This window comes from Petaurus breviceps, unplaced genomic scaffold, assembly GCF_028583685.1.
Source record: "Petaurus breviceps papuanus isolate PSGF00001 unplaced genomic scaffold, PetGlider_PUasm1.0 187, whole genome shotgun sequence".
Taxonomy (NCBI): domain Eukaryota; kingdom Metazoa; phylum Chordata; class Mammalia; order Diprotodontia; family Petauridae; genus Petaurus; species Petaurus breviceps.
This window is the reverse complement of record NW_027185799.1, coordinates 10,955,121-10,969,195: the sequence shown is the minus strand read 5'-3', so window position 1 is coordinate 10,969,195 and position 14,075 is coordinate 10,955,121. Positions and strand designations below refer to the sequence as shown.

General features: G+C 36.5%; 1 protein-coding gene across 3 annotated transcripts in view; it reads left to right on the top strand.

Moving 5' to 3' along the window:
- The window catches only part of ADAMTSL1 (ADAMTS like 1), a 1,086,428-nt gene that overhangs the window by 764,771 nt on the left and 307,582 nt on the right, over positions 1 to 14,075 (top strand). For all 3 annotated transcript variants that reach the window (XM_069090660.1, XM_069090659.1, XM_069090661.1), the window contains one exon: positions 13,791 to 14,027. In XM_069090660.1, the coding sequence (XP_068946761.1) occupies positions 13,791 to 14,027 (237 nt within the window). The remainder of the gene's footprint in view (positions 1 to 13,790; positions 14,028 to 14,075) is intronic.

The window sequence follows — 14,075 nt, the reverse complement described above, 5'->3', positions numbered from 1 at the left end:
GAAGGGGAAGGGGAAAGGGAAGGGGAAGGGGAAGGGGAAGGGAAAGGGAAAGGGAAGGAGGAACAGGAATAAAAATTGCTTTATAAGGTTTGAGTAAGATTATAAGATTCATAGCTCAGAGTTTTGAGATTGTTTAGTCCTATTGCTGTGGAGGAGAAATTGGAGTCTATAGAGTATTTGCTCAGGGTCACAAAGAAAGCAAATAACAAAGCTGAGTACCTAAATACAGTACAGTTTCTACTTCCCCACACTGCCTCAGTATCCAAAGTCGTTTAATCCATGTTTATAAATCCATGGTGTCCAGGAAAATCTGCTTTACTTTTCACAAAGGAAGGGGAAAATCAAGGCTGAATTCCCACCCACCTTTATGGAAGTCTTTCTTATCACTTTCTTCACAGACAAACTCTACAATCCAGCCAGACTGAACTGTTCTGTTCTCCTGAACTCCGTATCTCATCTCCTGCCTCTATGTGGTCCTACAAACCATCCTATATGCCTGGAAGTCATTCCTTCCTCTTCTCCAACTTTCAGAATTCTTATTTTCTCTCTAGTTTCATTTCAATCATCACCTCTCCTATGAAGCTTGCAGTGATTTCCAGTCATTAGTGTTCTCTTCTTTGAACTACGTCACATTTATCTATCTGTGTTCCTACTGGATCCTCAAGTAGAATGTATGTGATTTGATGGTAGGAATTGCCTAATTTTATCTTCACACCTGCTCTCACCCTCCAGAATAGTACCTTAGACATGGTGGGTACTTAATATAGTAAATTGAATTGAATTGAGTGAGCTTTACCTAAATGTGACATAACCACTCAGGGTCAATGTCTTTTCTTTCTTGTCCTCATGGTATTCTGTTGGAGACTTACACTGTAATGGCTCTTACAGTATAATAGGATTGTCTCTATATAGCCTGTCTAGACAGGGCAGGGACCATGTCTGCGTATTTTCACTGCACAACAGCTACCACAGCCGTGCATAAATAGGCTCTTAAATTCATAGTTTAGAAGACGATGTTGATGTTTCTTAGTATTGCAAACATTATTTACTGGATATGGGAGACCCAGAAGTTTTTGGAATGAAGCTTGCTATCTTGACATTAGCACTGTACATTGTCCAATTTGAACATTAAAAGCTACTTTTAAAATTGTAAATAGCTTAAACTAAGCTTTTCTTTTTCTTAAATACTACTCTATTAAATTTATATGACATAAATTTATATATGTGTGTGTATGTATACATCCACATGTGTGTTTATGGAGTGGGAAATTTCAATCAACTTTTTATGTAGAATAGGCACAAATCACTGCTCAACTTTCTTGTATGAAATGATGGTAATATGGAATGATCATTAAATCTGGAGGCAGAGGATCTCTACCTCTGAGGTGCCAGGACTTGGGGTCCTGCACTGGAATCTCAGCTGTGTTACTTACCACCTGTGTGAAATTGGGCACATTGCCCTCGTTCTGTGGACTGAAGTTTCCTCGCCTGTAAAATGCATGTTTTATATTAAATTATTTCTGAGGTCCCTTCTAGCTCCAAATTCCATTAACCTATGAAACATAAAGCATTTGACTGAGTTGTTTTTATTTTTCCAGACTTAGTAATATAATACATCTTTTTGTTTTTAATAGATTTTAATTATCTTTGTTTTTAACATCACCTGAATTTCACCTTAAATCCTCTCTTCTCCCTTCCAGAAAGCCATCACTTATAATAAAGAATTTTTTTTTACAAAAGCAGGACCAAGATGTAAAGGAGACAAGATATATCAATACCAATCAATATGTTGAAAAAATCCAACATTATATAATATGGTCCATACCCATGGACTCTCCCTCCCCCTGCCCCACCTCTCCAAAAGACTGGAGAAATGAGTGGAAATTATCTTCTCATATCTCTTCTTTGGGGCCAAGAGTATTGTTTATAGCTTATCAGAATTAATTTTTTATTGTTTTGTTGTTGTTATTCTGCATTAGTGCTGTCAAATTCGAATAGAAATGGCAGCCACTAAAACCATAGGTAAGGATCCCTGAGAGGCTGTATATTGACTTAGAAAACCACATACTAATGTTACCTATGTTCTATTTTAATTTATTTTGCTAAATATTTTACAATAACATTTTAATCAGGTTCAGGCTACACTCAAGGAATTTTACATGTTAAACACCTCTGATTCACACTATTGTAAGTCATTGTGCATATTGTTTTTCTAGTTCTACTTACTTCACTTTTCATCCTTTCATGTAAATATTATGTAATATTATAGTGCCAAAGAATTGGGGAAAATTCAGTTGCTACCAGGTCATGATATAATGAAAAATAAATAGCATTTGTGATTCATTTTTAAGCATGCCCCCATGACACATAAAATGAGATAGTAGGATCATCTTACTCCTTCTCTAGCTTGTTAACCTGAGAATTAGACACCTCAGAGGACACTCTTCTGCCATTCTTTCATTGTAACTAAGGACAAATCATTTCTTCCTTTCTGAATGTCACTTTTATCATCTGTAAATTGAGAATTAATAGTACAACATCTGCCTGTTTTTATACATCAGTACTTGGGAGACCATTACTGTGTGTACCCACTGCACTAATGTTGATTGCAAACCCTGTATAAGTTAGGTGGCTTTGGAGAGTTGCTGGAGGTTTACATCTGTGTTCCACATACATCAGAAGCCATAAAAATGCTTATTACTTTCCCCTTCCCAACAGAATTCATTTTCTTGTGGTCATCTGGGTGATGAACTTCTCAAATTCAGCTAGGTTGATAGATGGATGATAGTTATAGTCTAACCTCTGGCCCACAATAATGACCTTTCTAAGCTAGGAGGACTTGACCAAGCTTGGACTCCACTGGCATGGTCTTTGAGAACGTAGCATCATCTCTACTCCTCATTAATGTGTTAGTGCTGTACTTTAGCTCACTTGTCTATAGAAAGGATATTTTAATGATAAAACCTGAAGTTTCTCAGGGAAAAAAAAATATGCTTATTCTTAGTATGCCTACTTCTGCCACAAGGAAGTTAGTTATACAAGTTAATTGCAGGGGAGGGGATGGAATAGATACTTTGCTAGGTAGTTTCCTGTGATTCTATGAAGAATAATGTGGAGAGGTGCCATGGTATAACAGATAAGTCATTGAACTTATCAGGAAAATGTCAGGAGAGCGTGGGTTCAAATCTTAGATATTTACTAGCTATTTGATCCCAAGCAAGTCCTTATCTATAATATCAATGGATTGGTCTTGTTGTATCCAAGACCCCTCCAGTTTCCAATCTAGGATCCATCAAATTTAGTGGTAAAAACTGGTAGCTCATAATTAAGAGAATGAAGAGGGGAGGAGCTGAAAAGATGGATGAATACATTTTTAAATTTCTAGAGATGCCATTTTCTCATCTAGCCCCCTTTTCCAGTATTTTCTTGATGTTGTCAGGTGTTAACTGACTCTAAGTAGAACCACAGAGTGGAAATATGGCATTTATACTCTGGTACTCATCAAATAGGTTTTATAAAATGGCCAAGTCAACAGAATAGGTCTGCTGTTAAATACTTGAGCCAGAGGTAGAAGGGAGTGTAACCTTATGGAAGGAAATTTCCACTTGAAGAAAGCAAAAAAAGAAAAAAAAAATAAAACCCCTCTTGGCCTTGTTATTATATACTATTATTTTTTCAAATCCATTTTAAAGGTGCCTTGAATATAATCTTTTATATTTTGCCCATTAAATAAACTTTGAAAAGGCTGACCTTGTTTTGTCCCATACTGTAATCTGATATACCTATCATCATCAGGGGACATCTGGGATTCATCTTATCTTTTCCACTGGCTAGTTGATTAACCAGAAATTGTTTTGAATTGGATTCATATATGGCAAGACTCCATGGATTTTATGAATTATAGTGAGGGCAAATAAAAGGTCAGGTTTTGTTTTTGTGTTTTTTAAGAAGGAAGCTTTAGCATTGGGATTGGGTACTTTAAAACCATAGAGAAAGGAGTGCTGTTATTGGAATGGTCAAACTGGGGTACTTACAGGGACTTAATTACTCTTTTGAATCAAGTATATTTTCATGGATAAAAAGGAAGTCCTTTCCTAATAGTATGACCCAGAGTTTAGGCTAAGACTGACTGCCCCACAGGCATCTCACAGATCTTTTCCTATTGTGTGTCCAGATGATTCTGCTCTATGTTCACCCCTAGCTTTCTCACTTGAGTGCATATATAGGAAACTTAAAAGGCCAGGGCTTGGGCAATCTTCTTTCCAGCCTCTGATATACTATGCATCACCATGTCAAATTATATATTTCTTTCTGGGGAAGAAGAAAGGGTCATTAGGAAAAAGGAAGAAGGCTTTTTATGTAAGTGCTTGAACATTTTTTTTCTGCACAAGGACAATAAAATGAGTTCAGAATAGAAGCAAACCACAGAATTTGAGTTGGAAGGTCAGAGGTCATCAGGTCCCTCCCACACCTGACCAAGAATCCTACCTAATATCTACCCAGACCAGTAACCATGCAGCCTTTAAGTAAAGACCTTCATTGAGAGGAAACCCACTGCATCCTGAGGCAATCCATTCCAAAGGATGAGTAGAATTAATCATTTTAAGTCACCATTCTCCTTGTCTTGTGGGAATCAACTTACTCTTTACAACAACTTTCAGTAACTTTATTGAAATGATCATTATTTATCCATATTACTTATTATATGCTTTCAGCATACCTGGCATTGGGAGTAGAAATTTCATCTTCTGTTTGTTCTGTATGATTACATATCCCTTATTCTTTAGTGTAAAACATCTCATGATCAGAGCAAATATCTAGGAGACACACATATTGTAAAACTGAGATGTGAAAGACAGTGCCTAGGAAGCTATACACCAAGACTTTTCCAAAGCTGCTTGTGAGACAAGTGTAACATTCCCTAAATCCTATGTCTAACTCTTTCTCTCCTCCCTCCTACCCTACCTTCTTCCTTCCTTTCTTTTCATTTCCTTTTTTCTTTCCTTTTTCTTTTTAAAAGAGGAATAGGAAGTATGGGTAGAACTACCATGGCTTTGCTTGAATTTCCAGTTTGCAGCTGAGTGAATTAACCCAGCTGCATTTTGGGTTCATCAAGTGTCTTGAACTATGTTTCTCAGATGTTTTGGGTCCAACAAAAGCTCCTTTTGCCAAGTCCTTCTTCCCTTAATTTTTAAACATGTGTATTTCAAGGGAAATTTGATTCATATGTTTCTGATTCATTTACACTTAAATCATCAAAATGTTATTTTGTAAGAGCTATTTGATGTCCAAGAAGCTTTCTGAACCTGTTTTATAAGCCTTCTTAAATCTTTTTTTCTTAAAACAGGAAGTTGCATTTTGCCAAGTACAAATAAACTCAAACATTACAAAGGTTCGAGTTCAGTTTTAAACTCTGAACTCCAGGTTTTAAGTGCATTCTCAACTTAGCAAAACATATTTTCCCACCCTTGCAAAAACATGGACTAAAGGCAAAACAGTGGTATTGCAAAGGAGAAAAGGTACTCTCCAGCTCCATGACCCTCAAAGTTCATAAAACTTTGCATAAAACAGGGCATTCCCCCAAACCACATGTGAGGTGCAAATGTGTATTTCTTTGCATTCCGATCCTCTCTTAGACTTTCAGGCTGTTTTACTGCTTTTGTCACAAAAGTGAAAGTCTAAATGCGTTACAATTTCAACTCTGTCATCTTTAGTATTCTCTGAAGTTGTTGCATTTGAGCCATATTTATTTAATTTGTTTTCAAATTCAAAGGAGTCAACAAATTCTGTGGAACAGTTTAAGTTTACAAGTAGATAAGGGTTTCATCTCCGAGGATGCTGCTTGGAGGAGGGGAAGAATTTCTGCCTATACACGTGTGTGTATGTGTGTGTGTGTGTGTGTGTGTACATGTGTTTTAATAAAGCTACAAAGCAGGGTGGCTGAAGCAAGCAGAAGGATCTTATTTGGCACTCTGAGTTGCATTATGAGTCCAGTGATTAAACCTGACTCTGCTTTTATAGGAAGAAGAATTTTCAGAAAATGATCTCTACTGTATACTATGTGGTCTCTTAGTTTCTTATCCTTACTTCTTGGATGAAAAGCAAAATAAACTGCTTGCATCACCTTTTACTTGGTTCATTGCCATTTCCAGATAATTGAGGCAAAAGTATTGAGGGTTTTGGAGTCTGCTTGATCCAAATAATTGCATGAATTCTCTACCTTACCTCATATATTTAGACATGACCTCACCATCACTGTTGTATGGATAAGTAATAAAATGCCTTGTGAAACTGTAGGATGAAAAGTAGTCTGCAAATGCCAGACATTGATCTCGATATCATTATTAGCAATATCATAATTATAAAAACCACTGTCCTGTATTATTAGGGATCATGCAAGAACCAAGTATTCCAAATATTTCATTTGAGCATTTCAAAGCCATATGCAAAATCACTCAAGCCTCACCACTCAATTTGTTTCCCAACCATGAATAATCTTCACATGGTATTCTTTCTCTTTAGTACCTGTGTTTCAGTACTGTGGGTGCAGATGTAATACTTCAGGCATCCATGACTTCATTGGCATCAGTTCTCCTTCAGTTGGCCCACATCAAAACCCCTCTTTGCCATAAGAGATGAATTTAATTATTTGCTATGCCTGAAAAAAATTCATCATTTTGGTGATGAGTCTCTCTGAACTTAGCTGGCCTGATCATCAGGTGACAGACAGACAGACAACCATAGATTCCATTGCAGAACCTATGCTTGAAGACTTTCCGGCTTGTTAAATTCTGTCATAGCTTGTACTTCACTGGAATAGCCATCAGTTTTAAATTTATGCCTTATTGAGGCACTGGAGGAGAATTTTAGTGGAAAGCACGTATAAACAACAAAAGCAAAAGATCTTTGAAATTTTAAGCTTGTCTTGCCTAAAAAGGATATCAGCTACTTGATAAAAGATAAAAATATTAAGTAAAATGTTAGAAAAGGCATGCAATTTCTTTAAAATAACAAGTATTAATATTCTAGGAGTTGTCATTCAAATACAAAGTAAATTTCAGGGAAAAAATGAAACCCCATATCCCAGAACTCTCAGAATGACAGTTTCTACGTAATCTTAGATCTAGAACAGAGTAAAACTTCAGAAGCCATCTAGTCCAACCCGTTTCCTTTTTTTTGACAGCCATTCTTTTCATTACTTCTCCTCCACCTTCAATATCATTGTCTCTTTACAATGGCTCCTTTTAACCACTCCGCTGATAGAAGCTTGCCATGGAATAAAGGAGATAACTAAACAAAGCAAATCAACACGTTGGTTTTGTCTAATAATTTATGGCTCAATCTATACCTGATAGGACACTAACTCTCTGTTTAGTAGAAAGAAGCATGCTTCAACATGTCACCAGCATTTCTTTGCTGTTGAGATGCTTAATTCCTCTCCTTCTCCCTTCCCAACACCCCCCAAAACTCATAGCCCCTAAATTTATGATCTTGTGATTTTTACGATTTCCTAACCTTCTGTCAATTAAATGCAGTGATCAAATTTCCGATTTCTCTGAATGTCACCTAAGTGTCAGACACATCCTTGTCTGCTCCAATTAGTGCTGCCAAGGAAGGCTAAAGTAAAAGGGCATATCTTTTCCCAATCCTTCTGATTGCCCAAATATAGGACCTCTAACACCCCCTTAGTTACTCCCCTTCAAAAAAAATTATTCTGAACTAAAACACCAAAAAAAAAAATATACAAAGTAGAATACAAAATAGGATTCTGTTTATTTTTTTAATTTTTTTATTCTCAGTTCCAAATTTTCTCCCTCCCTCTACCCCGTCCTTTATATTTTGAGAAGGCAAGAAATATAACACCAGTTATACATATGAAATCATGCAAACCATTTCCATATTAGTCACATTGCTTTAAAAAAAAAAAGGCCAGGAAAAATATGCTTCATTCTGCACTCAGAGTCCATTAGCTCTTCCTTGGAAGTGGATAGTACTTTTTACCCTGCGTCCTTTGGAGCTGTCACAAATCAATGAATTAATTAGAGTAGCTAAATTTTTCACAGTTATCTTTACAATACTGCTAGTATAGTGTATAATGATCTTCTAATTCTGGTCACTTCATTTTGCATCAGTTCACATAAATCTTATAAGGTTTTTCTGAAACCATCCTCTTTGTCATTTCTTACAACACAGCAGTATTCCATTACGATCATATACCATAATTCACTGAGCCATTTCTCCAATTGACAGTCATCTACACAATTTTCTATTCTTTGCCACCTACAATGTTGTGGTTTTTTTGTATTTATGGATCCATTTCTTTTCTCTTTAGGGTATAAACTTAATAGCAGTATTTCTGGTCAAAAAGTATATGCAGTTTTATAGCTTTTTGGGAATAGTTCCAAATTGTTGTCCAGAATGGTTGAACCACCTCATAACTGCACTAAAAATGCATTAGTGTCCATATTTTCCACATCCCTTGCAGAATTTGTCATTTTACTTTTCTGTTGCCTTAGCCAATATGCTCATTTTGAGATTGGTATCTGAGTTGTTTTATTTTGAATTTATCTAATTATTAGTAACTTATAGCATTTTTTTATGAACTACTTTTTACTTTGATTTTCTCTTCTGAAAACAGTCTCTTCATAGCCTTTGACACAACATCAGTTGGGGAATAGCTCTTATTTTACGTATTTGACTCAAGTTCTTATATATTTTAGAAATTGGACCTTTGTCAGAGAATTTTATGTAATTTCTCCTCCACCCCCCCGCCATCCCTGTGGTTTCTTTCTTCCCTTTTAATTTTGGTTGCATTGGTTTTGTTTGTGCAAAATCTTTTGAATTTAATGTAATAAAATTATCCATTTTATGATCCTCTCTTTCTCTTTTTGAGGTATTTTCCCCATGTTTTAATTTGCTTATAATATCACCCTTCATGTCTAAATCATGTACCCATTCTGAGCTTATTTTGATAGGCAGTGTGATATGTTGATCTATGCCGACTTGTTGCCAAACTGTTTTACAGTTTTCCTGGAAGTTTTTGTCAAGCAGTGAGTTCTTGCTCTAACAGCTGGGATCTTTGGGTTTATCAAACAGTAGGTTGCTGTGATCATTTATGTCTATATATTATGTACCTAATCTATTCCATTGAGTAACTAGTTTATTTTTTTATCCAGTACCAGATTGGTTTGATGATTATTGCTTTGTAGTGTAGTTTGATATCTGGTACTGCTACACTGCCTTCCTTTCCTTTTTATTCCAATGATTCCCTTGAAATTTTTTTTTTACCTTTTGGAGGACAACTGAGGTTAAGTAACTTGCCCAAGGTTATATGACTAGGTTTTGTGTGTGTGTGTGTGTGTGTGTGTGTGTGTGTGTGTGTGTTAAGTGTCTGAGGCCAGATCTGAACCCTGGTTCTCCTGACTCTGGGGATGGTGGTTTACTCACTGTGCCACCTAGCCACACCTCCCTTGATATTTTTTTAACTTTTGTTCCTCCAGATTTGTCATTTTTTCTCACTCTATAAAGTTATTCTTTGGTATTTTGATTGGTATGGCACTAAATAAGTAAATTATTTTAGCTAGTAGTATCATTTGTATCATATTGACTTGGCCTACCCATGAGCAATTAACATATCTCCAATTGTTTAGATCTGTCTCTATTTGTGTGCAATGTTTTGTAAAAAAAAAATGGATTTTATATGAAAAAATGAACCTACATCCATACTGCTTACATTTTTTAAAAATATATAATAAATTCTGCATGCTATTTTCAAAACTGTCCTGTTTCTCTGTGCTTCCTTCTGAATTTCTTCTCTTATCTAATGTGCATTATTAAAAATATTACAGTAACCCTTTTTTCATGTTGGTACATCCCTATTGTGAAGTCAGATCAAATTAAAAACCAAGAGGGAGGAAGAAAAGAAGAAAGAAAAAAAGGGAAGGAGGAAGAAGAGGGAAAATTAGTAGGAGTTAAAGAAAATGAGTAGGAGGAAGGAAGGAAGGAAGGAAGGAAGGAAGGAAGGAAGGAAGGAAGGAAGGAAGGAAGGAAGGAGGGAGGGAAGTCCTTATAACAGATAAGCATGATCAAAACAAATCCACATCATGGCTATTTCAAGAAATTTATATCTCTGGAACTTGGGTCCATCACTCCTCTATCAGGGGGTTGGTAATGTGCTTTTTCATAGGTCCGTTATAGACATACTTTGTCAGTTCACTGTTCAGAGTTCTTGAGTCTTTAAAAGTTTTTTTTTTTCTGTGTGATCTTTTCTGTTCTTATAAAAATTGTTCTGATTCTGCTCGTGTCCCTCTGTCAGTTCATACTATCCAGGATCCTCTGAAGCAGTATGTTCTGTCATTTCTTGTGGTGAAATAATTCCCTTCATATACCACTATATTAGGCCCCTCCTCAATTATCTAAGAGGCAATCTAAGGTATGCTTAGGATCTAGCACTTTTCTTTTTTTCCTCCCTTTGCTTTTCCCCTTCACCATTAGGAACTTTGTTTTCTATGGAAACTATTCCTTCCTAATTATTATCATTTCTCAACCTAACCCTACTTATCTCCATATTGAGTTTTATGAGTTTCTATAACCATGTGTGTGTGTATTTAACCTTCCTTCTCATACCTTCCTTTATGTTTTATTCTCTTAACACATAACCCAATTATGAGAAATGGCAAATAATAACTCCCCTTTTTTTCTCCTTTCTACATTGGCATGTTGAAACAATGCACCACAATTTCTTCTATTATTTTTTTCCTTCCTCAAGTACCCTTTGAAGACATTAAAGTTATAAAAAAACCCTCTTATCTCCCTATATTAAAATATTAGCACTACACCACCATATTCCTTCCAATTATTCAAATTAACATATCTTTCTGGGTTTCTCTGGACTCTTGTATCCTAGTTGTGCTGAACTCTGATCTTTTCATCAGAAAACTTTAGAAGTCCTCTATTCCATTAAAAGTTTATTCTTCTCTAGATTCCCACCCCTTCCAAGATTATATTCTGATTTATAGTGTGTTATTCTTGGTTTTAGGCCTTTTGTTAAAAATATGTTCCTAGATCTTTAAGTAGGAGCTTCAAACTCTTGTGTGAACTCTTCTTAGTACTTGAACTGTTTCTCGATGCCTGCTTTATATTTTTTTTTTACATAGAATCATCAGATTTTGACTGTGCCCTTCTTGGGACTTTTCCTTTGTGGTTCCTTTTAGGAAGTGATTGGTGCATCCTTCCTGTTTTTACTTTTTCCTCTAGTTCTAAAAGATCTACCCAGTTTCCATTTATTTTTAAATATCTAAGCTTTTAAAATTATATTTTTCAAAGACTTATTCTTAAATAAATACATTCTCCTTTATCTGTCATAAATCCAAGCATGAGCAGCTTTCCAGAGGACTGATGCTGTGAACAGCTTCAAGATTCTGATTACATAGTATAGTGAACTCTCTATTTATTCAGCAGTAAATTAAGGCAAAACATTCACAGAAATCAAAGTACAGCATTCACAATGTTATGACATAAGAACTTATCACTAAAATGGCCACATAGTTTTCACCAAAGTGGCCACATAGTTTTAAACAAAGTACAAATCATTTGGTAACTCAATCATTTAGTAAGTCCTTAATTCAGTCATCCTTAAGGAGGCTTGTCTCCTTAATGGACACAAAGTACAAAGGTGAAAGTCTCCACCCCTAGGTCACAGTAAATCATAATCGTCTTAGTCAGCATCAGTTACTCAAGAAGAGATCTTTTCCTCTTGACTGGAAGTTGGCTCTCAGATTCCATGGTTCCTCTTCTGTGGTCCCAGCTCCTGACCAAATCTATACAACTGTTAACTGGGTTCAAAGGCAGGCAGCTCCCAGTTCCTTGTCCAGCTCCTTGTCAACTTCTTTGTCCAGTTCCTGTTCTATATTGAAGCTCACAATGTCCAGTCCACCTCAAGTCCTTCACGGCTCCTGTTTCTGGGAAGACAAAACTTGACAGAGCCACAATAATATTCATTCACATTGCCAGCACCATCAATTCACCAATCTGCCTGTGAAATCAATTCAGACCCACCAACAAGGTCTGAGAATTCAACACAAATCATCAGTACAGTCCAAGGAGCTCCAAATCCCTCCTCCAGGACTTCTGTTAACAGACAACCAGAAAATATTCTTCCAAGGCTTCCAGTAAGGTCACAGGGCTTCTGTAGAAAGTATCACAAACAAACATCAGCACAGACAGAACAGACAAACATACAGTGCCAGGATACCACAAGTTTTCTCTTTCTCCACCACAAGACCTCCCTTCTCAGTATTATCTCCTCCCCTTTCTGTTGCAGGAGTTCACAAGTTCTAGGGTTCACAAATTGTGGGATTCACAAGTTCTGGATCTTAATACTTGATACAATCATGAACTGAAACAAGGTGTTAACTACTTATGTGTTAATTCAATAGCTGAAACAAGGTGTTAACTGCTTCTTTGTTTGCCATTATATCTGTCTTCCAAGTTACTTCTTTTTTTCAATTTTTTGGTTTTGTTCTAAAATTTCTTGCCATCTCATGGACTCATTGAGTCTTCTTTGGTCCCTTATAGTTTTCAGAGATTCCATTTCTTGGGTAAGATTTACCAGCTAGTGAGTATCTGAGACCAGATTTGAACTCAGATTGTCTGACTCCAGTGCTCTATACACTGTATCCCCTAGCTAACCAGATTTCCCTAGTGGCTCAAAACTCCAATTGAATGGTATAGAAAAAAAATATAAGATTCTTGTGAATAGAGATTATTATCACCAGCACACATGTTCATTGATTGGTTGGTGGCCTGAATCCAATGGGTTCAGCAGTTGAATATTGGTGACTCTGGGCAAACAGTTTTTGGCATGATTTAAGTAAAAGATTCCTGACCAAAAGAGCTTCCCCCAATGAACTGATGTGTCAAGTGGCTAGTGCCCCCTTACTAATAATGGCTTGATACTTGTCAAGGATGTTTGTAAAGGACATTTCTATTGTATTTATGAATTTAATTAGAAGAGGTTTGAGGAGTCTTCTAATCCCAGTGTAGGGAAGTATGTATTTTGAGGTTGGTATAAAGCTAACTAGGGCAGCTAGGTGGTACAGTGGAGAGATTACAGGGCCTAAAGTCAGGAAGATGAGTCTTCCTGAGTTCAAATCTAGCCTAGGACACAGTGACTATGTGACCTTGGGCAAGTCATTTAACCCTGTTTGCCTCAGTTTCTTCATCTGTAAAATGAACTGGAGAAGGAAATGGCAAACTACTCCAATATCTCTACCAAGAAAACCCCCAATGGGGTCACAAAAGTGTGACACAACAGAAAATCAAAAGTGTGACAGAGTTGATAAACCAAATGACCATTTGCATTCAGCAGACATTTATTGACTATCTGCTATATGCAAGACTCTGTTACGCTTTGGAGCTATAAAGATATTTACATATGTGTATATATACAGATATATACATATATGTATGTGTGTATATGTATATATATGCACATATAGATAGTTAGTAGCATATTTTTTCCTTAAAAGAATTTACATTGTAAATGCATATACACATACTAGAAAAAGCCAATTTCCAGAGCCCCTACTAGTCCTTTCCAAGAACAAAGTGATCATATGTCTCTCATGAGAATGGGAAAGTGCAATTTATTGACCAGTGACCTTGTTTTGTTCTCTTTGTGCTTTGTAAAGGCCAAACAGCTGCAACATTTTTATAAGAACAAGGATGACCCCACCTTTACAAGTTTGGAATGTACTCTTAACCCTCTACTCTTCTCCTTGTCTCTCCAGGACTGCCCTCCAGAAGCGGGAGATTTTCGAGCCCAGCAGTGCTCTGCTCACAATGATGTCAAGTATCACGGCCAATTTTACGAATGGCTACCTGTGTCAAATGACCCCGACAACCCGTGTTCTCTGAAGTGCCAGGCCAAAGGGACTAGCCTTGTTGTTGAATTAGCCCCTAAAGTTTTGGATGGTACACGATGCTACACAGAATCACTGGACATGTGTATTAGTGGTTTATGCCAGGTGAGTTCGTCATATCTACAACACTTCCCTCCCACCCCGGGTTTATAG